General features: G+C 57.1%; 1 protein-coding gene across 3 annotated transcripts; it reads right to left on the reverse strand.

The window, feature by feature from the left end:
* Nucleotides 1-747: 747 nt before the first annotated feature.
* On the reverse strand, nt 748-25,665 carry RCC2 (regulator of chromosome condensation 2). Of its 3 annotated transcripts, none has more exons than XM_082685576.1 (13): nt 25,565-25,665; nt 24,115-24,403; nt 18,933-19,026; nt 15,448-15,591; nt 12,634-12,765; nt 12,187-12,275; nt 10,611-10,725; nt 8,507-8,673; nt 6,698-6,878; nt 6,349-6,454; nt 5,457-5,529; nt 3,832-3,909; nt 748-3,142 (listed from the first exon to the last, which is right to left on the reverse strand). In XM_082685576.1, the coding sequence occupies exons 2-13, from the start codon at nt 24,394-24,396 to the stop codon at nt 3,038-3,040; spliced, it is 1,566 nt and encodes a 521-aa protein (XP_082541702.1). In that variant the 5' UTR covers nt 24,397-24,403; nt 25,565-25,665; the 3' UTR covers nt 748-3,037. The 3 variants fall into 3 exon arrangements, with proteins under 3 accessions (XP_082541702.1, XP_082541701.1, XP_082541703.1); XM_082685575.1 differs by having other exon boundaries at nt 25,448-25,630; XM_082685577.1 differs by lacking the exon at nt 25,565-25,665 and adding an exon at nt 24,961-25,190.

Here is a 25,665-nt window from a genome sequence, read left to right on the forward strand (position 1 = left end):
GATGCTATTAAGGTAAGTGCTTCTGAAGGGCCGCTCCCACTCTGCCCCTCCTGCAGAGGGGGGTAGGGAGGGGAGGCCAGTCTGAGGCCTGAGAGCAGCCAGCATCTCAGAGGTTCCGCAGTGATGGGTGTTGGGAGACTGGGGAGTGCAGGTGGCCACTGGCCGCAGGGTTAGAGCTCAGTGGGGGAGCAGCCTGGGAGCAAAGGCTGTCAAGGTGGACACTGCTAAGTGCCTGGGGCTTCTGAGCACCCGACTGGCTCCTTGGTGCCACCTAGTGGGCAATGCGCTGCACAACAGGCAGGGAGCGGCCCTGACCTGGAACACCTTTGTGACCAGTGCTTAAGTGACAGGAGGGCTCGGGGATCCCCTTGGAAGTGTTGGTGGGGAATGAGGACAGACCTTTCTGGGCGCACAAGACCTACCACTGTTCCCGTACTTTTCCGTGCCTGAACGTTTGCCCTCAGAGCCCCAGTGGGCAAACCCCAACTCCCCTTTTTAGTTGGGCCAGTGAAGGGGGACACCTCCCTGGGGGTCACAGGTTTCCAGGGAGAGCTGGGAGCTCCACTCACCTTCGACCCCAGGTTTAAGCCTAGAAACTGAACCGAGCTCCCCCGAAAGCCTTTCTCAGGGGAGCCTCAGCGTGAACAGCAGGCAGGGGCCCCTGCGGGGAGCAGAGGGAAACCCAGTTGCTCTGTGTTCTTAAGGTCTTATGCTGGCTCTACTGAAAAAGAAGCACAAAAGCCAAAACAGAGTAAACAATGATGTCGTTTATTTAAAATGTTTACTCCAAGAAATATATATATAAAAAAAAAATAAGACAAATACAGCACTAAACCAGGCACCTTCGACCAAATCACAACCTCTTCAGGTGTTCTCTCCCCTTAGCCCTGAACCCCCTCTTCCAGAGATGCTCTCCAGAGCTGGAAGGCGGGTCAGAGGCCCAGGGGGGTCGGCGCAAGGCCACTCTTTCTCTTGGAGTGCAGGACAACCCCCTAATTCCTTGTCAAGAAGGATTTCCCCCCCTTAGGAAGTTCATCTTAAAATTCTAAGCCAAAAGGAGTGATTGTGGCGAACAGGGCCGTCTTCACCTGGAAGTTCCGAGCCTATGCTGCTCTGGTCCCTGGCAAGGAGCCCTCAAATAGGCTGGTGGCAGGTTTCAGACTGGTCACCCAGAAGATCAGAGCCCTGCCTGTCCCAGGGCAGCTCCCGCAGAGGGGACCTTGGGGCTGCTGTGCGGGTCCAAGGGGCACATGTGCCGAAGCCCCGTTCCAGGAGAGAGACTCGTGTCCAGGAAAAAGGGTGGGTGCCCCGCGCATAAGTGAGAGCCCGAGATGGTGGCTCTAAGGGTGATTTGGACAAATTAGGTTAGTTTAGCAGAAGCTTCTCCCCTGGACTACGAACTGACACAGGACAGCAAATGAGCATGAAGTCAGACTAAACCTTAGGAAGACGCAGGCCCGCTCTCCTCGCGCAAGGCCTTGGGACTGGCGGGGCAGATCCTGTCCTGTCACACGCCCTGGAAAGGCAGACGCCGTGAGGCGCCATGGGGGATGGGCAGGGAAGAAAGCAACGACGACTCGATCATTTTTGGCATTTTAACATCGAGACAATGACAAGTGGTAACAACAGCAAAGCAAAGAATAAAAAGACCCATATTCAACTCTCCCATCCACCCACGTGTCCCACCAAGTCCTAACCCCCTCTCCCCCAGAAGCACCACGGAACTAAAAAATCTATTTTAAAGCACCCAAACCCGTCCAGACCCTCTCGAAACCAAGAGCCCCAGCCAGAGCTGTCGCCTCTCCTGGGTCCAAGTGAGCGGAGGGGTCCGGGAAAGGCACCTCGTAACTCACGCAGAGCAGAGCAGAGCAGCGCACCGCCGGTGACGAGCTCGGGCAGAGGGCGCGTGGCGGGAAGCGGGGTGGCAGTCACAGATCGGCGCTGACACGCGGGGAAGGGGGACTTTTCAGGAATCCCAACTATTTGGTACCACAGCCAAGCAAGGCGACCAGAGAGCTGGGGTAGCAGAACAGGACCCCGCGTCTCAGAGACCGGGCCCGTTCCAGCAGAATCCGGCGGAGGAGAGACACAGAGGTGATCAAGGCTGGTACAAAAGAGCTGATCCTTCCTTGCAAGGGCTCCAGAATGCACTTTTTTTTTTTTTTTAAACTGCTGGCTGATCAATCTCTAATGGCGAGTGCTGGCCAGACGGCTCCAGCTCGTCCTGAGAAACCTCAGAGCCGCCCATGAACTAGACATGCTGTCCCTTTGTCTGCCCACCCCCCAAGTCCCCACTGGGTCCACAATCACCTGATTTTCATTTGGACTTCTTTTACAGCTAAAGTAGATAAAAAATGGCTAAACACAGACCCCAGAGCCCCCACCAGGGGGGAAATGGCAGATTCTAGTAATGTTGCAGCCAAAAGGCGCTGGGGCTTACAAGCAGCCAAGGAGAGAAACAGAAGGCCAGCCTCGGCTGGTCTACAGGAAAAAGCGGGAAAGAAAGTGACCCAGATGCTTCCGAAGCAGGCGGGCGTGATTTTTGGATGGAGATCCACCACCAGCACTGTCTCTGTGCAGCCGCCGCTGGTTCCCGGAAGGGACCTTTCTTTCTGCGTCAACGGGGACTCCTCTCCCAGGAAGCACCCGCTCGGATCACATGCTAGTTACGACTGGAAAGGGGTGTTCTGAGAAGTGTGTTTAGGAGCAGGAAGAAAAAGAAAAACCACTTGGAGAAAAAGAAAAAATAAAAAACCTAGGTTGCTCAGAGTTTCTGCCTCTTTTGTAGGAATGGTAAGTCAACTATGAGCAAATATTTTAATTAAACATTAAAAGAAAAAAAAACACTTTGGAAAGCATACAGAAAAGGTAGTTGACGTTGAAATCACTTATAAAACGGAACCTCAGGGAGTCTAACAAAAATGCACCTTCGGTCAACTCTTGCTTTCTTTAAATTCCTCGTTCGACGTCCGGTCCCAGTGCACGTGGAACTGACAGCTGCCGCGGGAGGTGTGGGGCTGCGGGGGCTCCGGGAGAATCAGAGGGTCCGGGGGTTGTACTCTGGCAGTTTTTTGATCTTCTCTTTCTCAGTCTCGCTTTCATCTCGAGCGATCACCAGGGAGTGTGCATAGCCCATGGCCACCTGGGGGGAACAAATCGGGGTTGGATATGCACGGGCTCGTCATGGAGAGCAGAGCAGATAACAGGCCACCGCTCGGCTGGCCTGGCAGCCTGGGCCAGGACCACCTCCATGCCCCTGGCTCCACGTCACCAGCGTCCACATGGGCTGACCCGTTACCAACGCCCCATTCCAGGCTGCCAGCAAGAAGGGCTTTGATGCTGTCAGCACACACCCAGGTGCTGCCCCCGGGACCACAATCCCACCCTGTGTGGGGGTCACACACCCTGCCTGTGGGTTGACAGACAAGGGCGGGCAGGGCGGCCTGGTGGACAAAAAAGGAACCCACCCCTTGCCACCACTGGCCCCATGACCAAATAGTGTATAGTCTCAGCTGAAGATACAAAGCAGATGTGAGCGGTACCCTTGTCCCCAGGACAAATCCACCGTGGCTGGACTATGGCTGGTGTGACTGGGGTGAGAACACCTACTGAGCCTGGCCGGCCTGTCCCTGTGCCGCATCCTACGGATGCCCGTTACCCACCAAATCCTCTAGCACGATGCAGCCAAGAAGCTGCTCAGGGAGACTAGACCAGCCTCGAACAGGCGCACAAGCCCAGCAGCAGCCCAAGTGAGGCCTCGTGTGGCATGGCTTCGCTTCGCCCGGCTGCTGGCGCCCTCCGCTTCTCGCCGGCCTGGAGGCCCCCGCTCACCTGCTCGGTGAAAATGCCGTCCAGCGTCTTCACCTCCTGAGCCGCGGTGGAGGACTTGGGCTTGTGGTCCCCGTAGCCCTGGCAAAGCAAACAGAGATGCAGAACTGGGGTCCTGCAATACGGTCCAGGGAAGGGAACCACGGCAACGTGTGGCGACCCCGCTGTCCGGGAGCCTGAGCCAACGACAGCTGGCCTGGTGACAGAGGCCTGCCGTGCCGGACACGACGGCTGGCCTGGTGAAGGACACCGGCCCACACAAGTGCTGCCAACGGGGACTGATTCTCAACCCAAGAAAGGGCCTGATGCTGAGCTGTCACCTGTGGGGATCTGTGTGGTCCAGGCACCTTCTGGCGGGGGGACTGGGGAGACACCATCATCACGGAGAACACTGGCGGTTCCCACACTCACTGGCAGGCCAGACTCCGAAGAGGCCCCCTCCAGGCCCCAACCCCCAGACTCCAGGACACCAGAGGCAGCAGGCTCGGCTCGAAGACCGTTCCCAGAGCGTGGCGCAGACAGGGCGGGGATGGGGGCTTCTCCAGCCCGCAGACCCCACCCCTCCCAGCTCCATCTGCCACCAGATGCTTCCTCACCCCTTTCCGTGCAGGGAGTGCTTCCTCCCAGACACCCTGCCGTCTCCTCCTCGCCCCTGGGACGCTGCCCCGAAGTCCCTCTCCCTCCCCTCTGGTTTCTAAATTGGTCCTCGGAATCTCTCTCTGACAGGCCCTAGAAACACCTTCCTCTCTCTGAGAAGGAGCCATAAAAACCGGGCCAGGTTCTGTCTCCTGATTTCAAGGCTGCAGCCAGGGCCACCTCGGGGGGCTGGAATGTCTGCTGCCCGGGGGCCCCTGTGGACCCCCAAAGTCGGCACAGAACACCAAGGACAAGGCCACCAAGTCCCGGAGATGGCTCAAGGGACCAAGACGCCCTCCCTTCCCTCCTCTCCATCACCCCTCAGCTCCCACCCACAAGCGAGGCGGGAAGGGAAACAGACCGCCTTCCCCACAGGAAATAACAAAGAGGCTGAGGATCATCGCAGCTAGAACGGGCAGAGCGCCAGCGGGCTCCACAGCCAAGCTGTTCCCGACCAAGAAATTGAAAGTTAAAGACTCATCAGGCACCAGAACTGAAGAATCAGACAGTTGGTTGGGGAAGGCCAAGTGTGGATGAGAAACCGAGGGCCAGGGGCTCTCACCAGTCAGGCAACGCAGAGGAAAGGCATGCAATGCACACTGTCACTTCCTTAGGAAGGGCGATGGCACCGTGTCCCCAGGTGACCCAAAAGGCCGGCCCCGTGGCGCTCCGCTCTGGGCAGCAGCAGACACTACTACTCGGTGCCCACCACCCTGGCGGACATGACCCCTCCTGGAGGGGAGCTGGGAAAGCGCCCCCTTCCACGCCCCCGCACACCTCAGCGGTGCTGACAAGACCACGGGAACAGGGATCGTCAACCTCCCTGTCCCCGTGAATGCACAGACTCAGACCCCTGAAAGCCAACGAGACCCGAAGACGAGGGAGCGTCTCGCCTCCCGGCAGACACCCATTTGCCTCCTGCCCGTTTTCCGGAGGCGGCCCCAGAGAGCCCGGACTGGGTCCCACCCTGGCCACACCGGCCTCCTGCTTACCAGCTCCCCAAAGGTGGGCGATGGGCCCCAGCTGATGGTGCTCTCGTCGGCGGCCACGATGATGCTGCTCTTCCTACAAACGGTGTGTGGGGGGGGGGTCACCAGCGCAGCCACAACCCGGACCCCGCCGACATCTCCCGCAGGCTGGGACATGCAGCGCCAAGATCAAGTCCATCCCACTCTGAACCCTGCGCGGCTCGCACTTGCCACAACACGTGCCCGGCCAACAGGCTTCTCTGAACCCCTCACCGGTATCCCGTGCAGGCCCCTGACCCCCAGACCGTCCCACCAAGAAAAGAGGTCATTAAGTCAGGACGGAGAGCTCATGACAGAGGTTGGAATGCAACCAAAAATAACGTGTTCAGGGCCGGATGTTTGGGAGTTTAAAGCCACAGCTCCCTCCCCCAGCGACACCGTCCTGCTCCAACCCCCCCAGCAACCTGGCAGCTGATTAACATTAACAAACTCCTCACCAAGTGCTAGAAAGCTCAACAGGTGTCTTTAAAATTAACTGAAAAGCACTGGCTTCAGGACAATCTCTCCTTCCCAGCGAACAAGAGTCACTAAAATCCTACCATTATGTGGAGCTAAAATCATTTTAACCTGCTAGATGAGCAGAGCCCACCAAGCCTCTGGAGAACGGAAACTGTCAAGACGCCCTTCTTTCTGCAAAGGCGGGAAGACAAGCCACCACCTGTCCCAGGACCTACCAACCCCTCTTGCCCCGAACAGTACCTCCCCTCTGAGTCCTACTGTGTCTGATGCCCTGAAGGAGGGAGTGGGGGCGGGGACACAGAAGAGCCTCTCAAGGGAAGAGGCGCCCTCTCTGGGGTGTCCACCAGGCCCAGGAAGGGGACAGATGTCCCGCTCCCCAGCAGCCTTGGCCACATACCCACAAGCCAGGCTCCGGATTCGCCAGCCACAGAGGTCCTGCACGGCCTTTGGGTACATGGTGGATTCGCGGGACGTGTTGGTGGCCCCCCAGAAGAACAGCCCACCTGGGGGAAAGACAGACACATTCCCACTGTGACCACATGTGCCAAGATCCGAATTCTCCTCAACAAGAAAGGCAAGATGCCGCACGCTGGGGACAGCAGAGGAACATTCTGTCCGAAAGAACGCCGGGGTTTCGGTCTGGGAACGCGAAGGACTCCGTGGCTCCCCACCCACGGAGTACTCATCTGCCGGGGAGGCTCACCACCCCCGCCCCCCGCCTGAGGCTCCGATGGGGAAGCACTAACCCACTTCACTGACGGCGAAGGAGCAGGTGTAGCCAGCGTAGATCTGGGACGCCCCGCGCCCGGGGAAGTCGAACAGCTTCACCAGGCGAGGGACCATCTCATCCTTCTGCTCGGCGTGGCCCAGGCGCCCGTAGCCACCAAAGCCCCAGGAGAAGACACGCTTCTGAGAGTCCAGGACCAGCTGCGGGCAGAGAGAACACAAGTGTGGGACGGAACCCCACAGGAGGGGACAGGAGGCGCCATCGTGTTGCTGCAGAGGACAGCAGAGCACAACGTAAAAGGCAGAAATACTGCAGCTAAGCTGAGCCTCCCCCAAGGCAGGGGACGCAAGGGCACTTCTTCTTTCCCTCCGCTGCAGGCCCTACTTTCTGTCCTCGAGTACTCCCTCAAGTCACAAGTGTCCCCTGGTTCCGCATCAGAAGCAAGAGCCTGAGTCCCCAGCGGGCAGGTCAGTGCTCTGGTCTCCCCATCACAGCGCAGACGGTGCCGCAGGAGGAACGGACGGAAGGCCTGCGGGGGTCTTCTCCGTGCACAGGGGACCTCCGTGTGGTCACATGGACCAAAAACAATTTCAAACTGATCTTCAGGGCACCCGTGTGGCTCAGGTAAGCATCAGACTCTGGATCTCAGGACTCTAAGTTCAAGCCCCACGCTGGGTGTGGAGCCCTATTTAAATAGAACAAAACAAAAATCGTCCATCACAGCCTCTTCACTGTCCAGCATTTGAACGGTGTGAACGTATAACCTAGTACAACCACGTGACATGAGGAGGCCCGTACAAGATCGACCTTTGCTTCCCCAGACCGCACTGGACGGAAGAGAACCACAGAGTTCAGACTCCAGAGGACCGACATCTCCTAGTCCACATCACTGAGGACTACCCAGGGAGGATTCTAGGGATGAAGCCATGCCTGAGGTTACACGCCAGTCAGCTGCACACCAGCAGACCAGCGTGGTCTCTGGACTCCCAGCCCAGTGCTCTTTCAAGAGAAGAAAGCCAACTTTGACTCACAGGCATGCTCGGGCAGAATAACTAAAAAGGCAACAAAGATAAACAGACACAAATACGGGGTCACCCAGCTGGGTCAGTCTGCGGAGCATGCGACTCTTGATCTCGGGGTGGCGAGTTCAAGCCCCAGGTTGGCTGTGAAGACAACTTCAAAATAAAATCTTATATAAACAAAATCAGGGGCGCCTGGGTGGCTCAGTCATTGAGCATCTGCCTTCGGCTCGGGTCATGATCCCAGGATTCTGAGATCGAGCCCCGCACCGGGCTCCCTGCTCGGCGGGAAGCCTGCTTCCCCTCATCCACTCCGCCTGCCTATGTTCTCTCTCTCACTGTCTCTGTCAAAAATAAATAAAATCTTATAAAAACAAAACAAAACTAGACAGTACGCAGACAGAAAACAGTACGGCCATCTATCCAAAGTGACCTTTAAGGGAACAGCCCTCACAGCTAAAAACCATCCAACACCCTCCACATGGGGGACCGACTTCAGACCCAGAAGAGGTCCGTGGTGCTCTGGTAGACAAGAGCCATCCCAGAGAGACACTCGCAGTTAAGATTCTGACCCCAAACGTCTGTCCTTCAGCTGCGTCTCCAGAAACTGTTAGAAAAACTATGAACAGAAGTACTACACCCTGTGGCCAAGCGCGCGGCACAAAGCTGTGGGAAGAGGACAGGCCGTCGTTTCTGGGATCAGTTCCCGGCTAGAGCGGGGTGTTGGGACACTGGGACATACACACCACCTTCTCCGCAGAGGTGACAGTCGGGAAGCAGAGGAAAAGCCAGAAACCCCCAAGCCTTACCGTGTGGTTAGCGCCGCAGGCCACATCCCGTACGACCACATTGGGGACTGGCAAAATCTGCCCGTCTTTCGTCTTCTCGATGAAGATGGCCACTCGCCGGGGCACCAGCTCGCAGTCGTACTCTATCCGCTGCGCCCTGGCGATGAACTTGCCGTCCGAGTTGTGTCCTGGGGCGACAGAGCCAGCAGTCAGCGGCGGCCGACAGCACGGGCCCCAGCCTGGCCCATCAGGGCCTCACGGGACATTTCTGTCAACTAACATGACGCCTTCCCGCCTGGGGCACAACCCAGTCAGTACCATGGAATCGAATGTGGACAATGAAGCCAATCACTTTTAAGAAATGAATAGGACAGAACAGCAAACACCCAAGGTTACTCTCCCCCAAAATGGATGTTGCTTTGTAAGACATCATCAAGCGCGCCTCTAGTGTTTACATCAGTCTATAACACCGACCACATGTCTACCAACGAGCCGTGATCACAGAAGCCAAAGACCACAGATTCAAAGGAATGGCCCACCAAGTGTGGTCTCACTCGGCCCCTGCATGCTCCAAGAACAAACAGAAAAAGTTCAACACACAATCCCTAGACTTGAGTTTTTAGGACTTCCTAATAACCTAAATATACCATTACGGCAGTTAAAATACAGTTAATGGCACACGCCCATCTCTGCCTTGCCTGACCCAGTAAAATGCGTCATGGTGGGGGGAGGGGGGAGACAGGCACGTGTGCTGGGGACACACTTCTCCAAGGTTACATTTGTATGTTCTAATTCTAAAAGGAAAGGAACCTCTCTGGATTTGGACAATGAGATTCAAAGTGGGTTTCAGAGAAAGCTGACAAGTAGGGCTGATTCCACAGACACACGTAAAGCCTGTATCTCAAACTATCGTTAAGAAAGCACAGACCGGGCACCCCAAAGTCTGGATTCAGCACTTGGGAGTGCGTGGCACACGGTCCCTGCTCCAGGACCAGCCATGGTCATCACTGCCAAGGTCACGGAGTTCTCCCCCTAGGAAAATCCACCTGCCGGTCTGCAAATCCGGGGCAGCCAGAGGCCACGGGGGAGGCACACACACTTCCAGAAGGAGACTGGAAACACGCTTCCGGTGTTCTGCCCGGGCTTGGGGATGGCACCAGGGCCTGTGGCCATGGAAACGGTTTCTCCAACAGTCTCTGGCAGCTCCCTGGCAACCAACACTGCATGTGCATAAGGGGCTGTTCGTTCTTATTCACTTCTGACTCGAGGTATATTTAGTTTCACAAAGTCACTGTTCCCTGAAGTCTAAGGCCAGCGCGATGCTCCTTGTTCTATTTATACCGTCTTCCATCTGCCTGCTCTTAATGACGTGGGGACCCGGCAACCCAGATACGGGGGCCGTGGGGATCCGGAGTGGCATGCAGCTGAGGCGCCAGCAGAGGGCGCCCACTCCTCACCTCCTACTCGCCAGGGGCTGGGCTGTGGGAAGACGCCAGAAGGGGGGGAAAAAAACAACAAAAAAAACACACTTTGGTGTCAGATGGGAAAGAAAATGGAGACCTTGTAAAATCAGGATCGAGAGACGTTTTCCACTTACTAGGAACTGCTTTCTGAGCTTTCCCTTTCTACTCAGACAGACATGAATGTTTTTCTGAAGGCGTACACTCCGTTCAGGGACAGAAACGGGGAAGGGGCCAGACTCCGGTAGTCGCCCAGCCCCTGCGCCCAGCCCCAGGTCCGCAGGACAACCTTCCCCTCGGGTAACATTCTCGCTTCCAAAAAAGGCGAACTCAAACATGAAACCAATGACAGTGATTGGTTTGATTTTTCTTTCTTAAAAACTCTGAGATCCTTTTACATATAAATGAATTCCCCCTCCCAGAAAAAAGAATCCTTTGTCAGAATCCTGGCCTGACTTGCTCATTAAGGCCAACCCGTTGTGGATGCTCCACCACCCTGTGTCTTAGGACGGGCCGTCCCAGTAAACGGGAGACCCACTTAATGGATCAAAGCTATTATCTGTGATCAATTACCCACATTTCCAACATGCGTGTGCAGACCCACACTGACTTCTGGTTCCAGATAGGCAGTTAGATTACAGAGCTTTTAAAAAACGTTTCCATACCCAGCTGACCATATTCAGGGCACCCAAAGGAATAGAGGTTCCCTTTGCAGTCCATTATCATACTGAATTCTGCCCCACAGGCCATTTTGGTAATTGGTTGACCGTTGTACATGATCTGAAAAGACAAGACAGTAGATTCTCAGACTTTGTTTTAAAAGACAGAAAAAAAGCCTCCCCCTCTCTGCAGGTCGGTGTGAAACAATTAGATTGCCAAGGAAATTGAAAGGACCCAGGAATTCTGAAGGCTAAAACCCAGAGTGTCCATGAAGAAACACTCTTGGGATGCCCACCTTCCCGGCAGAGTCGAATCCCAAGGTAGGGCACATGGTGGGCCCAGCCCTGCGTTCCCCAAAATGCCCGACGCTGCGCCCAGGCAGCATGGACCTCGGCCATGCAGCCCAACGAGGGGGGCAGGAGGGGGGCAGAGACTACTAGCCCACACATAACCCACAAAACTTACCTAGTCACTAGCAAGCAGTTCAGCCTCAACCTGGAAGAGGGCAGCTTTCTCCCGTGCTCCTTGCCCTCTAGAAACACTAGCCCAACTAGCCCTTACAGAAGGTGTGGACAAGAGATAAAACCGTTCAAAGCTAGGAAGTAAGCCAGCCAAGGCCCCGAGGAACTCGGCATGGGCTCTGGGGACACGAGTCAGACAGGACCTGGAAGCCGTGCTCTTATCACACCCAACAAGCCCTGAGCCCTGGGCCCAGCCTGTGGTCCCACCTTCCTCTAGAAACCGTCACTTCCTCCTCAGTGCAAATGACAGATACCGCGGGGATATTTCCAAAATCCTTCAAACCACAGGTAGCCTTGCCCACGGTCTCATTCTCAGACCAGGCAATGGGACCCCCGCCGTCCCCCTCCAGCCACTCGTCACTCACTAGCACGTGGTCTTGCCGGACGTCAGCAGTCGCTGTTAGCTGGGATCCCCACCTCTCTGACGGGAGCACATGCTCCTCAGGAACAAAAGACCGCCCAACTCCCAGCTGGGTGCTGTAAGCCCCCGGCGGGTAGCCGCACACAAGGTCAGAACTCAGAGTATTTACAGAGAAAGTCGAATCGCATGCATCCAACTATTCTCATTTTCTCTGGAACAGAACAGGCTTAAAACAAGGCCGCTGGGGACGCCTGGGTGGCTCAGTTGGTTAAGCAGCTGCCTTCGGCTCAGGTCATGATCCCAGCGTCCTGGGATCGAGTCCCACATCGGGCTCCTTGCTCCGCAGGGAGCCTGCTTCTCCCTCTGACTCTTCCTTCCACTCTGTCTGCCTGTGCTCGCTCTCATTCACTCTCTCTCTGACAAATAAAATAAATAAAATCTTTAAAAAAAAAAAAAAAAACAAGGCCGCTGGAGCTAATTCGTTCAAGGAGAGAGAACAGTTTTCAGGAGGCTTTCCAACCACAGGCACCTAAAAGGTGCGCTTTAAAGACTACAACATGCGAATTCCACTCCGAGAATGTAGACCGTCTCTGCAAGGCATTGACTGAACTACAGGGAGCGGTGCTTGTCCTCAGCTTGGACAGTCAAGCACAAGAGCAAAGAGAAACAGAGGCCGGGCGCCAGGAGAGGGCGCAGCACCTGTGCGGGGCTCGGGACAGCGTCTGTCTGGTTGCCGAGGCCGAGCTGGCCCATCTTGTTCTCTCCGAACGCAAGCACGGAGCCCGTCTCTGGAAGGAAAGAACAGTATCACAAAAGGGAAAAGAACATTGAGGGTTCTAAACCCGATTTGGGATCACAGGCTCCCAAACCATCACAGACAGCTCCTCTGGCAGAGTGCGAGGGAGACCAGGCAGCGGACGTGGGGCGGGCAGCTCGGAGCAGAAGGCCCTGGAGGCCCTGGCCTCTGGGCCCGCCATCTGATGCCCACAGGTGGGAGAGGTCATCAGCGGCTCCGAGAAGCACCCTCCGGGGCTCTCCAGGCCCCGTTCCCATCCTGGCCGACAGCTAGAGGCGACTCCACCCCCGTGCCCAGGGTGGACTATGTGGCCGCCTGCCCGGACGCCAAAGAAACCAGCCGTTCCTCACCCGTCAACGCCAAGGTGTGGTTCCGTCCACATGCCGCAGACACAATCACTTCATGGCTCAGACCCTCAATGAGTTTGGGGGCTTCTACCCTCTTGGTGTCACCGTGTCCCAGCTGCCCCTTCTCATTGCGACCTGCAGATCAAGAGCAAGATACAGTAGGAAGCAGAGAGTGTGGCCGGGCCGGAGAGTAGTGTTCTGGGAAAGGCAGACACACCTGGGTCCCCCTGAAGGCGCCCTCCACAAACAATAGCCGAGGAGGCAGCAGAGAGCACCCCACTCCCTGTCCACAGCCAACCTCCCAAGCACCTCGAGAGGCGCCGGGTGAACAGGGCAAAGTACACAGTATCGTCCCCAGAGACGGTTCCACAGGCCACCGCCACCTTCTTCACTTGCTCTGACCTGCTTTTCTGGGACAGCAGCTGGAACCCAGCCGGGAACACGTCCGTGGCTCTACCCCCCAGGGAGAGACCCCCAAGGCCTGGGGGTCCTGCACGAGCTGGGGAGCACGTGGAACTCCCAGCTCTCCCTCCCCTGCCAGACAACAATTCCCTCGCTCCCTTCCCGAGATGGACTTTAAGAGAGGAACCATTTTCGACACCTGCCTCACACAGGTCAGTCGCCTCGGTGCCCTGGGGGTCTTCCATGGACCACAGGGTTCATTCCTACTTGTCATTTCTTTCCTTTTACCTGCCCTGGAAACAACACCCACAGAGCACAGCCAAGCCCACCACCTGTGGACAGCCCTCCACAGGACCTGCACAGGCCGTGTGCCTTGAGACACAGACCTTCTGGCAAGATCCTTGGGCCCCACAGCAGACAGGGTAAGCAGGGTGCGCAGAGAGGAGCCCCTTCACCCCCTGGTTTTCAACACCAGCTACCACAGTCCTCAAACCAAAGAGCTCAAAGGGCCCCACACAGGTCCCCCAGCCAAGAGAAACACCACACAGCAGGAAGCAAACCTACCCGGGAGCTTTCACAGGGCCAAAAAGTCAGGGCATCTGGGGGCAGGAGGAGGAAGCAGTTCCCACCCTCCCTGACAATGGCCTCTAACCTTCCACCATGAGAAACACAGAGGGCAGAGCCACAAGGACAAGGACCAAGCATCCTGATGGCTGCAGAGGCAGACATCAGCTTCTACCGGGAGCTGTCCAAATTCACCGGCAAAGGCATGGTTTCTTGGGCCCTCAAGAGGCCTGAGTGGCTGACACGTGTGGACCCCTCGAGAGTGACATGCTGTAGCACTGAAGCTTCCGAACACCAGCCTGGGCTGTTTCAAGCAGCTAACCATGGCACTAGGACGTGTCCTCTCCCTGCCGCACCCCCAGATCTGCTCATGGGGCACAGGTCTTTGCTCGGGCGCTGGGCCAAGTGCACGACCCCTGCACCACCCCTTGCCCACAGGGCCAGCACAAGGCCCATTTTTAGAAGCACCACGTAAGTGCAATTCAGTAACGAGATCAGAAAGAAGGTGTTTCAAGTTCGGAGCTCTGACAGACTGCTGTGTTCAGCGCTGGAACACTAGGCAGGACGGGTGTGCTTTGGGGGAAGGACACACCTCCGCGCCAGTCGGGGAGAAAGAAAACCGTGGTGGCAATGTCAGCATGTCATCAAGAGACTACAAAGTTTAAATTTGGGCCAGACACACTTGTTAGTTTTTTTTTTTTTCCCAACAGCATTACAAAATTAGCAGAGTGCAGCGAAGACAACAGATGTTAATATATTTGGACTTTGGTACAGCAGCTCATGAAATTGCAAAAAACAGTTCAAACAGACCGAAATAAAAAAGCAGTCATATGGACTAAAAACTAGCCAAAGGCCCAGAAACAAAGGGCGGGGACAAGTGCCAACCTAGCCAGCTGCAGGAAGAGACCAGGGGCTAACCAAAGGGTGTGCGGCTAAACGGAGCCTTCCTCAGGACCTGCATCAACAACGTGGAAGGAAAAAAACGGGCAGCAGTGCATGGGCGCCCCGTGGAGGGGATGCTGGAGCAGGAGGTGACCAAGGGCAAGGACACCGCCTCCCAGGGACCTGGGCCAGGGGGTCCAACAGCAGGAGACCAACTCCACTCAGAAAAAAGTAAACTCAATTGACGAGAAATCTAAAAAGAAACAGGAACCAAGCAACCAAACCTGCAGACGGGCGAGATCCCCAGAATCAGAGGGACAGGACTGCAGTGACACGGCGGCTGATGCCATGACGTGGCCAGTGGCATTTAAAGTGGCAAGAACAGAGGTCTTACGTCAACACTGTGCCACGAAGCAAGAAGGGGGGCCTGTCTGCCCTGGGGACAGCGTGTCTAAAATAGGAATTCAGTTCTAGGTGCCTCGGGATCACAAAGATCCAGATTCCGTCAGAACATTCAGGAAAAAGGAGGATCAAGAGAGAGAGAGAGAGAGGACTCGGGGTGCCTGGGTGGCTCTGTTAGTTGAACGTCTGCCTTCAGCTCAGGTCATGATCCCAGGATGCTGGGATCGAGTCCCGCTTTGGGGGGTGAGGTGGGGGGGTGGTCCCTGCTCAATGGGAAGCCAGCCAGGTTCGCCCCCTCCCCCACCCCTCCCCCACTTGTGTGCTAATAAATAAAATCTTCCCCACCTAAAAAAGGATTCAAAAGTTCAGTAGCTATGTACAAGCAAATGGTGGCTGAAGGGTGCAGGAGGGGCACACTTTCAGGGAACGGGCAAGACCAGCTGGAAATTAGGGAGAAGAAATACCACTGCAAAAAAGCTGCCCTTCCAGGCAGACAGAGAAGGAAGTCAGCCCCATGAGGAAGCCCACCCCACCCCCATGAGGCACGTCCCCCGACCCCCGACTTACCCCAGCTCCACAGCTTCCCTTCCGTGGTGATGAGGAGGCTGTGGGCAGCACACGAACCCGAGACCACGGTCCGCACCCGGACCCCCGACAGGCAGCCATATCTATGGGGCCCCCACAAATTCTGACCGAGATTGCGGTAGGCAGCTGAAAGGGAAGAATGCAAATCAAACACCCACAGTGACCAGGGGGCGGAAAGCACCCCAAGAAAGGGTACTAGTCACAAAGTGTCTGCTCTCCTACCACACATGACCCCCAGGGTGCTGCAATAGCCTGGCCTGGGGGGGGGGCTGCCCAAGAAGAAAGTCTGCAACTGCAACAGAATGACTGCCTTTACCACCCGCGCCACCCCCCCCACCCAACCCCCTTCACCCAACACCCCCCCCCCCCCCGCTCTATCCCCAACCAGCAGGGACTGCAGACCCTTGGGCATAGGCTGCTGAGCACACCCACGGGCAAGCAGTGGAAAAGGCGGCCCCTCCCTCCTGCTAGGGGCCCAACCCAGGAAAGCTGGCGGTGGACTCAGTATCTCCTTCCCCACACCCCTTCTCACCTTCCCTGGCCTGCCCTTCCCCCACCTTGGCCTTGCCCTTACAGCCAGAGGCTCCTTTCCAAGTGGAGTCTGAAGGTCCCCATCCTCCTCAGAACCACCTGCCCTGCCTGGCACATCTACCAGGTCCCGTGCGGGGGGGGGCCTAGCTAACACCCCTCCCCTGCCACACAGTTTCCTCCTTTGCCAGGGGTCCCACTGCAGTGGCCAAGTCATGGCCCCATACTTTGTCGTGCAGTACCCCCCCCACAGAGTGCCCTTCCCTGTCCCTGCTTGTTCTTCGAACGTGACAAACACCCCTCCTTTGGGAAGCCCTCCACGCCCCCATCCTCCTCTTCCAGCTCACGGCTCCCTGCTCACCATGAGGCCGATCGATCCCAGCACTCAAGCCTACTGAACTCACGACTTTCCAGGCCCTACCAAGCCCAGGGCCTCACTAAAGCCCCCAAAGAAGCACTCATCAATGGAGGGTTTGTGGGCAGGAAAAACAAAACCGCCTCCTTCAAAACTTGCCCTCCGCCCCATCCACAGTCAGGGCATGGCCAGTGTTTTGTGTAGTATTTTCAACTGGGGCTCTTGAGGACAGAGACACGAGCCACATGTGTAGGCCTGTAGTGACCGTTATGAAATGCTAGTGGCTGCCACAACAACCGTGTCACATTCATCTGGATGTCGGAGCTGATGAAGAGGATGATTAATCGGACTCCACGGGAAAAGCATCAGTGAGACTCTTTGAGGCCTGCCCTGCCCGCGCCCCACCAGCAGAGGGCGCCAGGTGCGTCCTCCTTCAGTTACAGGCCAGGGAACTCTGCCTGCACTTGGCACCCCAGACACACTGCAATGGGCCCCCCGCCCGAGCTCTCCCCAAAGGTGGAAGACAACCCGGCAATTTCCTGGGAAAGAGCACACCAAATATTACAGCCTTCGCAGGATCTGCGGTAGTCTGTTTATCACAAAGGTGAAAAAGGACGGTGGCAGGACTGACACGTGTCATCTCTGGGAACAACACACTGCACACAGGGACACCCTGGAGGGAACAGCTGTACCGCGGCAGACCCAGCTTGGAGCGGACCCGTCTCACAGGCGGCTGGATGCCCTGGTTTGCTGAAGCCTCTTCCCTATGGCACCTCCAGGAAGATCAATGCCCAAGATGCTGAGGGCCCGAGGGGTAGGATTTGTCCCCACCTCCGAGGACCCCCATTCAAATCCAGTGCCCAGCAGCAGTGGCGGCTCCTCGGGCAGCCTGGCGGTCTGGGGAGGGAGCACAAGCCACCGTGTCACGCTGTCAATGACGTGGCCATCATGCCAACACCAGAGGCTTTGCCACAGTGGGCACTGGGGGGCTGGCCGACTCCCTGGCTAGGGTATGAGGAGACTGGAAAGGGCCAGCATGGGAGGACTCCTCCTCCTCTTTGGCTTGCACCAGTGGGACAATAAATACCCCCCCTTTCCCTAGAGTCTCCCGGCCAGGTCAGGGAAGACCCAAAGATACTTTAAAGTACTTAGAAGAATGTTTGTTAATTACATAAAACTTCACTTGAAGGGAGACCAACCAGAGAAGCAAAGGTTGGAACGGGAGAAGACAAAAAGGCACTCTTGAAATGCACCCAGAACGCCTATAACTAGGGCATGAGAGTGGATTTTAAACCACAGGGAAGTTTTCCTTCTTCTGGACCTCCCTAGGGTGTGGGGAGCCTGGCCTGGCCTCCGTGCACCCCACCCTCTGTCCACAGGAGATGGCCCATACTCTGCGCTTGCCTTCCTCTGCAATTTACTTCCCCACTTGGGGCCCAAGTGTGTAACTGTGAGCGGGCCACTCACTGGAAAAGCAGCTCAGAGACCCAATGCAGCGCCCACCGGGGCTGGCAGGGAGATAGCAGCCGTCACACCCCCAGAGGGGCTTCCCGGACACCAGCTCCAGCGCAGACCCGGTCCGTCTCCAGACGGACCCCTGGCGCTTCTGGAAGTCCTGCTGCCTTCATGGAACACGATGATGTTCTCTGCCCGGCTTGAGGCACCAGGGAGTGTCCATGTGCAAATATTTGCTCACTGGGCAATGTCGGAAAGTACTTTGGGAATCTTTCCAAATGAAATCAAGAAGCCATAAAACGTGGCAATGGGCCAGCTTCACTTCTCTCGGTTGGCCCATATCCTCATGAGGAGAGATACCGGTTTTCTAAAAGCTACTGGGCACCAAAAGCTACTTCTTGGGGCTCTTCTGCTCTCTCCACTGCACACACTGCCACCCGCTCTGTCTGAGCAGTTCCTGCAACAAACTGGCAGCGTGCGAAGGACCGTGGACTCTTCCATAACGTCTAACAAGCTGGACGTGTGACATGTGACAAACGTCTTGGACATTCTGACATGCCACGGGACCAGCCTCTTCAAGATCATCAAAGTAACTGACGTGAGGAGGAGGATGGGAAGAAGGCGTCCATGTTCTTTTTGATGTTTATACTTTTCCTGTTTAATCCTAAATGGAACTGGGTTTTTAAAACACATTGTTGTGAGGGGCGCCTGGGTGGCTCAGTCGGTTCAGTGTCAGATCCTTGGTTTCCGCTCACGTCATGACCTCACAGTCATGGGATTGAAACCCGTGTCCAGCTCTGTGCTCAGCATGGAGTCTGCTTTGAAGTCTCCCCCTCTCCCTCCTGCATGCCCGCTGCGCTCTCTCTCTCAAAATACATAAATAAAATCTTAAAACAACAACAACACAGAACAGTGAAATGAGACACTGGCACAAGACCTGGGTTCAAGTCCTGCCCTCTCCCTGGAGAGGCTGTGTGACCTTAAGCAAGTTGCTTGGCCTCTCTGAACAGTCTGCTGATGCAGAGTGCACCTACCTGGCGAGGACTCACAGGAACAACACGGGACACCTAGCACACAGGGAAGCACTCGACAAACAGCTTCGCACAGTTTTGGAAACCGGGTCTCATACCTTGCTGTTTAGGCACTTCTTTTCGACCAATCAAGTCCCAGTTGGTTGCCCCAAAAATCAAAAGCTGGCCTTTGCACTTAGACCCTTCTAGTTTCTACAAAGAAAAGACAGGGAGAAGGGGAAAAAAAAAAAAAAAAGATTAGCTTGCAATGCTGCTTCCAGCTGGGCAGTCTGTCGACCAACATCCAGAAACAAAAGAAAAATCGTCATTCATTACTCACGCCTCCCCCTGCTGTGTCCCGCAGGGTGGATGGAGGCCCAAGGTGGTCACCACCTCATCAGGGTGTGGAATCCCAAACCTGCCCGCGGCAGCTCATTTTTGAGGCCCAGGCTGATCTCTATCTGTTGATTTCTCTTGGAAGTACCTTTTTCAAAACACTAAAAAAAAAAGTCAGCTACAGGTATGTTTCCCTCCACCCTGCGCACTGCCTATAGCGGTATTTCCAAGAGGCCTGGCGGGGCGCACTGGGGGTCTTAAAGCAGCTGACCTTGGGGCCAGCAGGGCGCCGCACATGAACTACAAGCCTCAGGAGCCCTGCATCACCCGACTTCAGACCATCCTTCCTCTGCATGGGGCCTACTGTGCCTAGCACCTTTCTGGTTGGGGGGGGGGGCGGGGAAGGAATGACAACACATCATCAGAGCACCATGTGACAGGAGAGACCCCAGCCGGGACTGTCCTCAGGCCGTCCTGGCTGCGGCCTGGGAGCCGGGGGGAGCAGCGTTGAGTGGGGACAGGGAGGCTCCGGGGATGAGGCCGTGTTCACAGCCCCAGGACCCTGGAGTCCAGCGCCTCAGCCTCCCCCACACAGAGCAGTGCCAGGACCACACACCACGGGCCAGTCCAGGAGGACACGCCACTGTCCCATTTGGGGTGGCCCTCATGAGGATATTCTCAGCAGTGTGCTGCGTTTCTGAAATGTCCAAACACACTTTCTAAAGCTGATCAGCAGGCAGAGACTCGCTTCTGAGCCACGCACCCACCTCCTCTCTGCCGTGAGCCTTGACCTCGCCACCCCAGGACACCGAAGAGAATGGTTTCCTCCTGCCTGCAGAACTGCTCTCAATGAAAGAAAGCCACCCGGCCCCCGTCTCTGTCTGGACAGTGCCTGCCCCAGCAGGATGCTCGGTGACACAGTGCACGCGTTCTGAAGAGGAACACATCCCCAGGGGGACACTTCATGGCCCAGACCCGAAGTCACCAGCACCCCACGGAACAGGTCCTGCCATGCGCATCCACGTTTACGTGGCTGAAGGAAGACGGGCACGTCCCAAAGACAGTCCGTGAAGGGGAAGCCGACAGCCAGGAACAGAGGAGGACCTCACCACATGTAAATTATTTAGAGAAAGACCTTAATGGGAGGACAGTTCCCACCCCACGTACCCACCGACTCAGATTACTTGAATGGGAGCCTAGTTTCCTTCGGTTATCTCCCCTTCTTTGTTTAGCTGGCGGCCCTGGCTGGAACATTCTACAGATCTACCACAGAGGACAAACAGCAGCCAGTGGGTTCTGTCAAGTTCCCCAAGGAAGCAGCAGCCCTGGGTCTCTGCCCAGGCCCCCAGCCGGCCCTCCATGGCTCCTCAGGTCTGCACGGAGAGGGCAGGAGACGGCCCCTGGGGGCACGATGTGACCGTGAAACCAGGACGTGGAGAGGCACCGGCCAGAGCAGCAGCTCGCAGGCCTGCAGGTCCCTTGGACTTCGAGAGCTCCTGCAATGGCCCCGGGGAAGGAGCGGGTGTCCCCTGTGACCTGAGGCAGCAAGGGCCTGTGGGTACTGCGCTCCCAAGCCAGCTGCGCGCTTCTCCAAGACTCCTCGACCCTCCTGATACAAGGCTTGTGGCGAGCTTTGAACATGGAGTCCATCCAGGCACCGCGGTCGGATTCCTCCAAAGAGAGACTATTCTCTTTCTCAGGTTTTCATGTCCTGGGCCTTCTGTCCTCACCCATCAGATGAAACTAATGAACTAAACTTCATGCCATGATCCGCACAGCTGTTTGCCATAGGTCACCTACTTTATTTCTCCCTAATGGGATTCTTACCTTTACCTTCTAGAAAAAAAAAAATTCAAGGAACAGAACTCCCAACACCCTTAAATCACAGCCAGTGCTCCTCTTGCTCACAGACCTGAGCTGGCCCGCCAAGTGCGGAGAACCCAATGTCTGCTGGCTCCACCTGTCGGGGCTGAGGGCTGGAGGCCCTGTGGTGGTGAAGCAAGGCCTAAAGTCTCCCCAAGAGGAGGAGGAATTTCATTCCACCTGCTGCTCCCAACACCCCAGGCACAAAAGCTGGTCCGAAATGAATGGCCGCGGCAGAAAAACGCACGGGGGCGCTTCTTCTATCAACAAAACAGGCTTTCTGGTCAAAGCGATTTCTGAATTACTGCCCAAGTGCAAAGAGCACGTTAATGAGGCTGAGAGCCCACCTTTTAATGTATACCCTTTTAAAAAACCGCTACTCTCCGCAGCGGGAAGGCTGCTCAGAGAAATGCCAGCGACAAATCCAAGAACAGACTTCAAGCTCGCTTTCTGGCCCTATGTGTTTGGCCCTTGCAGATGGGACAGACATGTCTGGAGCCCACACGACCTCGGCACCCCAACACTGAAGAAACCACCAAGACCCGCACAGGTGGTGACACTCCCGTTTTCCAGAACTCTGCTAAGGCAGCCTGTGTCACCTCCAGGGTCACGGAGCTCACACATCACCCACCCCAGACCACTGCAAAACGCTCATCTGACAACACTACACAGAAGTCCGGGAGAGAGCATTTCCCAAGACTGAAATCCTAAGAATGTTCTACAAAAATATACCTTTACTCAAGGCAACCCTGCTCCTCAACGCTAGCTATCTACCTGGGTTCACCTTTAACAAGCCCCGACTTCAGCTCAGAGTCCAGACCGCTCCCGGTAGCCGCTGTCACACATACACCTCCTTCAAGTGTCCCTCCACAGTGGGGAGGCTTGCAAAATTCTCCCTCAAAAGCCTCTCCAGAAACAAGCTAGGGACAGCTGACAGCCTGGGGCATGCCTGCTTGGCAGGAGCAGGGCTGATGCTGCCCTCGGAAGCCAGGAACCTGGGGTCAGGCAGGGGACCCACCCGGGACCCAGGCATGTGGGAAAGCAGCGGGGCAGCACAGGCCTGGTCTGGACTCTGGACCAAACTCAAAAGATGCTAAGGAAGAACTGAAAAAGTCCGCTGTGCACTGTGCACAAGGCATCTGGACGCTCAGGCTCCTGGATGTGCTCGCTAGTCCAAAGAAAACCACGCTACTGCTTGTTTTTTAAGGAAGGTTCATACAGATTTGTCTACACATAACCAAAATGGACAAAGTACACGAATCGTAGATACAAGGCAAATGCGAACTGCAAGGCAAGGCTGGGTCAGTCTACTCCTGGGAAACAGAGAAATCTCTAGGAAAGACTAAGAAAGTGCCTTCCCATCAGACAAGCCAGCCACGGGCAGTGCTGCTGGAGAGCCGGGTGTCCCTCTCTCTCTGGGACTGCATGCCTGGGTGAGCCTCAGCACTGCGGTAAGTAAGATCTCTTCCCTCACTTCAGGGAAAGAAAATTTGCTGCTCCAAAACGCTGATTTAGAGAGAGTCCTGTCGCTGACAGGCGCTTACGCACAGAACACAGCAGAGTTAGAGCCCCACTGGCCATTCTGCTCGCTTCCCTCCTAACACACAAGGACTGGCCGACTGGTGTCCCAAACGGAGAATTACATCTGTCAAAGGATAACCGATGCTGTGCTCCAGTTTCTCCACTCCAGCCAGTTCCTGGCACTGTCCTGCTCCCAGACCCTAGGTGAAGCCCTTTCAGTGACACCGGCTCTCCTCCACCATCTGACACTCTGACCCTTTCAACAGGAGGGCAATTATGAAGCATCATCACATGAATGCTTTGCACAGGGATTACCGACATCATCAGAAGACACCTGAACCCATGTGGAAGTCATGCGGAGGCAGGACCTTAAGCTCCGTGCCTCAGTTTCCTCATCCGTAGAGCAGATGAAGAAATGCGTTCTTTCTAACCATTTAAACACTGAACACCTCTGGGGGAAAGCACTCTGGTACTGCTGAGCCTCAAACCCTTTGGGGACAGAAAAGGGCCTCTCCCGAATGCCTACACCCTAAATGGATGTTCTTACTCGTCTGGGGCCATCTGAAATCTCTCCTCAACACACGTCCCACACAAAGCCGGTGGGTTTGGAGGATCGCGGACCTCAGCCTAAGATGCCCGGCTCTACCCAAGGTTCCGCAGGCACCAGGAGTTGAGCTGGTCACGACCTCAATTAAATTCTGCAGGCCCAACTCTAACGAGCGAAGTGAGGCCCGCACAGAGGATGGGAGATGCTTCTTCCCCGGTGGGGGATGCGGAGGGGGGTACACGGAGCCAGCACGGAGCACCCGCGCCCTGGCACTGCGAGCGGCGAACAAAGCCCCAACACCTCGCCGCCCCGGGGGCTTCCCGACCTCAGGGGGAGGGCTCTCCGGAGCATGCGCCCTCGCACCCCGCCCCGGCGCCGGCCGCCCCCGCCTCCCCGGCGGCGCGAGACGGCGCAGGGCCGCATGGGGCATGCGCGGCGGCCGCCAAGCCCCGCCCCCCCGGAGCGCCGGAGCCGAGGCGGCGGGAACCTCAAAGCCCCGGTGCAAACCGCCGCTCCCCGCAGCGTCCTGGCGGCCCCCTCCCCCGGCGGCGCCCCGGCGGCGCAACGGCCGCTGGGAGGGAGAAAAGGCCCGGGGGCGGCGAGGGCACCGGGCGCCGCGGCCCGCAGTCAGCGCGCGCGCGCGCGCGTCCCCTCCTCCGGCCCGAGACAACTTGCAAAAGTCTCCCTTCCCGGGGCGGGAGGGGGAGGGGAGGCGGAGGGAGTCGGCTCGCGCGGCGCCGGGGGCGGGGCCATGACCCCCTCGCGCGGGCGGGCGGGCGCGGGCTCCGGCCGCCCCTCCCCCGGCGGGGGGCCCGGGGCGCGCGCCCCAACGGCCAACGGCCGCGCGGGCGGGGGCGACGGGGTCGGCTAGGCCGCGGTCCGCCCCCGCCCCGGCCCGCGCCCTTTTGTTGTGCGGCGGCGGCAGCGATGATTCAGCCCGCGGCCTGCGCCGGCCCTGCCGCCCCCGGCCAGGACGCGCAGTGACGCGCCGCGGCCCCGGCACCCCCTCCCCGACCCCCAGGCCCCGCACTCACGACGCGCTCCTTGGTGTGCTCGGGCTCGGTGATGATCACGGCTGCGCCGCCCGCCTTGGTCGCTGCCGGCCGCGCCGCGCGCTTGCCCCCACCGGGGGCCCCGTCGAGCTCCAGGCCGTCCTCATCGCCGCTGCTGCCGCCGCCGCTGCTGCTACTGCAGCGCTCGGGCCGCTCGCGCTTCCTGCCGGCCGGGCCGCCGCGCTTCCTGGGCCCGGCGCGGGCCGTGCCGTTGCCCGAGCTCGGCTCCTCCCAGGCCGCCGCCGCCGCCTTCTTCCTGGGCATGGTCGCGCTGGAGGAGACACGGGGCAGCGGCGCACAATGGACGGGTTATAAACTGCGCGGGGGGAGGGGAGCGCAGCCGAGCCACCGGCCTCCACTTCCTCCCCTGCCCTCCCCAAAGTGGCGGCCGCGGGGTGGGCGGAGAGGGGGCGAGTCGGGAGGAAATCGCGCCCCTCCCGGGCCTCGGCGCGCCTTCTCCGGGGAATCCCGCACGGGAGCCCAGGTCTCCGACTGCAATCCGCTTAGGGAAATAAAAAAATGGAGACCCCCCCCACCGGCCCATCCTCAAGTTAGGTTTGCCTACAACGCACCACTATTGCAGCCTGATCCCCAAAAAAGTAAAGGGAAAGAAAAAGGAGCCTCTGATCCCCTAGCTTCTAATTAGAGAAGGCTCCGGGACACTTAAAAGATCGCCCTCTGAAAGGGCTCCCCCCTCCCTGTCCGCCCCACCTGCTGCTTTTGTCTCCGCGCCCCCCTCCCCGAGCCCCCTCAATTAAATGCAATTCTCTCTGCCGCCCCCCTCCCCTCCCCGAGCCCCGAATTCCGCGCCAGCCTGGGGGTTCCGACCTCTGGCTCTAATTAGCCTAATCCCTCGGGGTGGGCAGCCCCAGTCGAAAGGGGGGCGAATGAAGCCGGCCCCCAGCCCCAAACACCTGCTCGCACAGACACGAAAAATAAAAACTTTAATGGTGCCCAACTCTACCCGCCCCTCCCCGAACGTGTGGCCCAGCCGGTCCCTCGGATCCCGGCTGCGAAGTGCCCCGCTCCGCCGCTACTTTCCCCTAGCGTCCCTGCGCTTTTCGCCCTTCTTTTTTTTTTTTTTTTTTTTTTATTGATTTTGAACAATGGGATCTCTGTCTGTCTCCGATTAAACCACGTGGATCCGCCTTCCTTCCCCTTTTTATTCATTCAATTCCCCCAACCCCCCTTCCTTAGGGTTGTTGTTTTTGGGTTTTGGTTTTTTTTTTTTTACCTTTTCTCCTTTAAAAAAAAAAAAAAAACTTTCTCAGATCCCGCAAACTGAACATTGTCGATTTTGATTTTCAGTCCCTACCTGGTTGGAGTGATGAGAAACCGGAGAGAAAACGGAAGAGGAGCAGCTAAGAGATGAACCAGAGGGCTTTTTTTCCCCCCGCACCCCCGGCCCAGACCAGGGCTCCAGCCCACTCACCAGATACACTTAAAATGTAAATACGAGCTTCCAGAACAAATGCTACAACACAAAACAGAAACACATGTGCTGCCGGGCGGCAAGCGAGCGCGCGACGGAGC

This window comes from Mustela nivalis, assembly GCF_964662115.1.
Source record: "Mustela nivalis genome assembly, chromosome: 10".
Lineage (NCBI taxonomy): Eukaryota > Metazoa > Chordata > Mammalia > Carnivora > Mustelidae > Mustela > Mustela nivalis.

What these genes read in the sequence shown, in the direction of transcription:
- RCC2 (XM_082685576.1), bottom strand. Translation starts at nt 24,396, where the DNA reads ATGCCCAGGAAGAAGGCGGCGGCGGCGGCCTGGGAGGAGCCGAGCTCG. An exon ending in AGCACACCAAGGAGCGCGTC is followed by an intron (nt 19,027 to 24,114) that starts GTGAGTGCGGGG and finishes TTTTCTTTGTAG; the next exon opens with AAACTAGAAGGGTCTAAGTG. An exon ending in CCCTGAATATGGTCAGCTGG is followed by an intron (nt 8,674 to 10,610) that starts GTATGGAAACGT and finishes CTGTCGCCCCAG; the next exon opens with GACACAACTCGGACGGCAAG.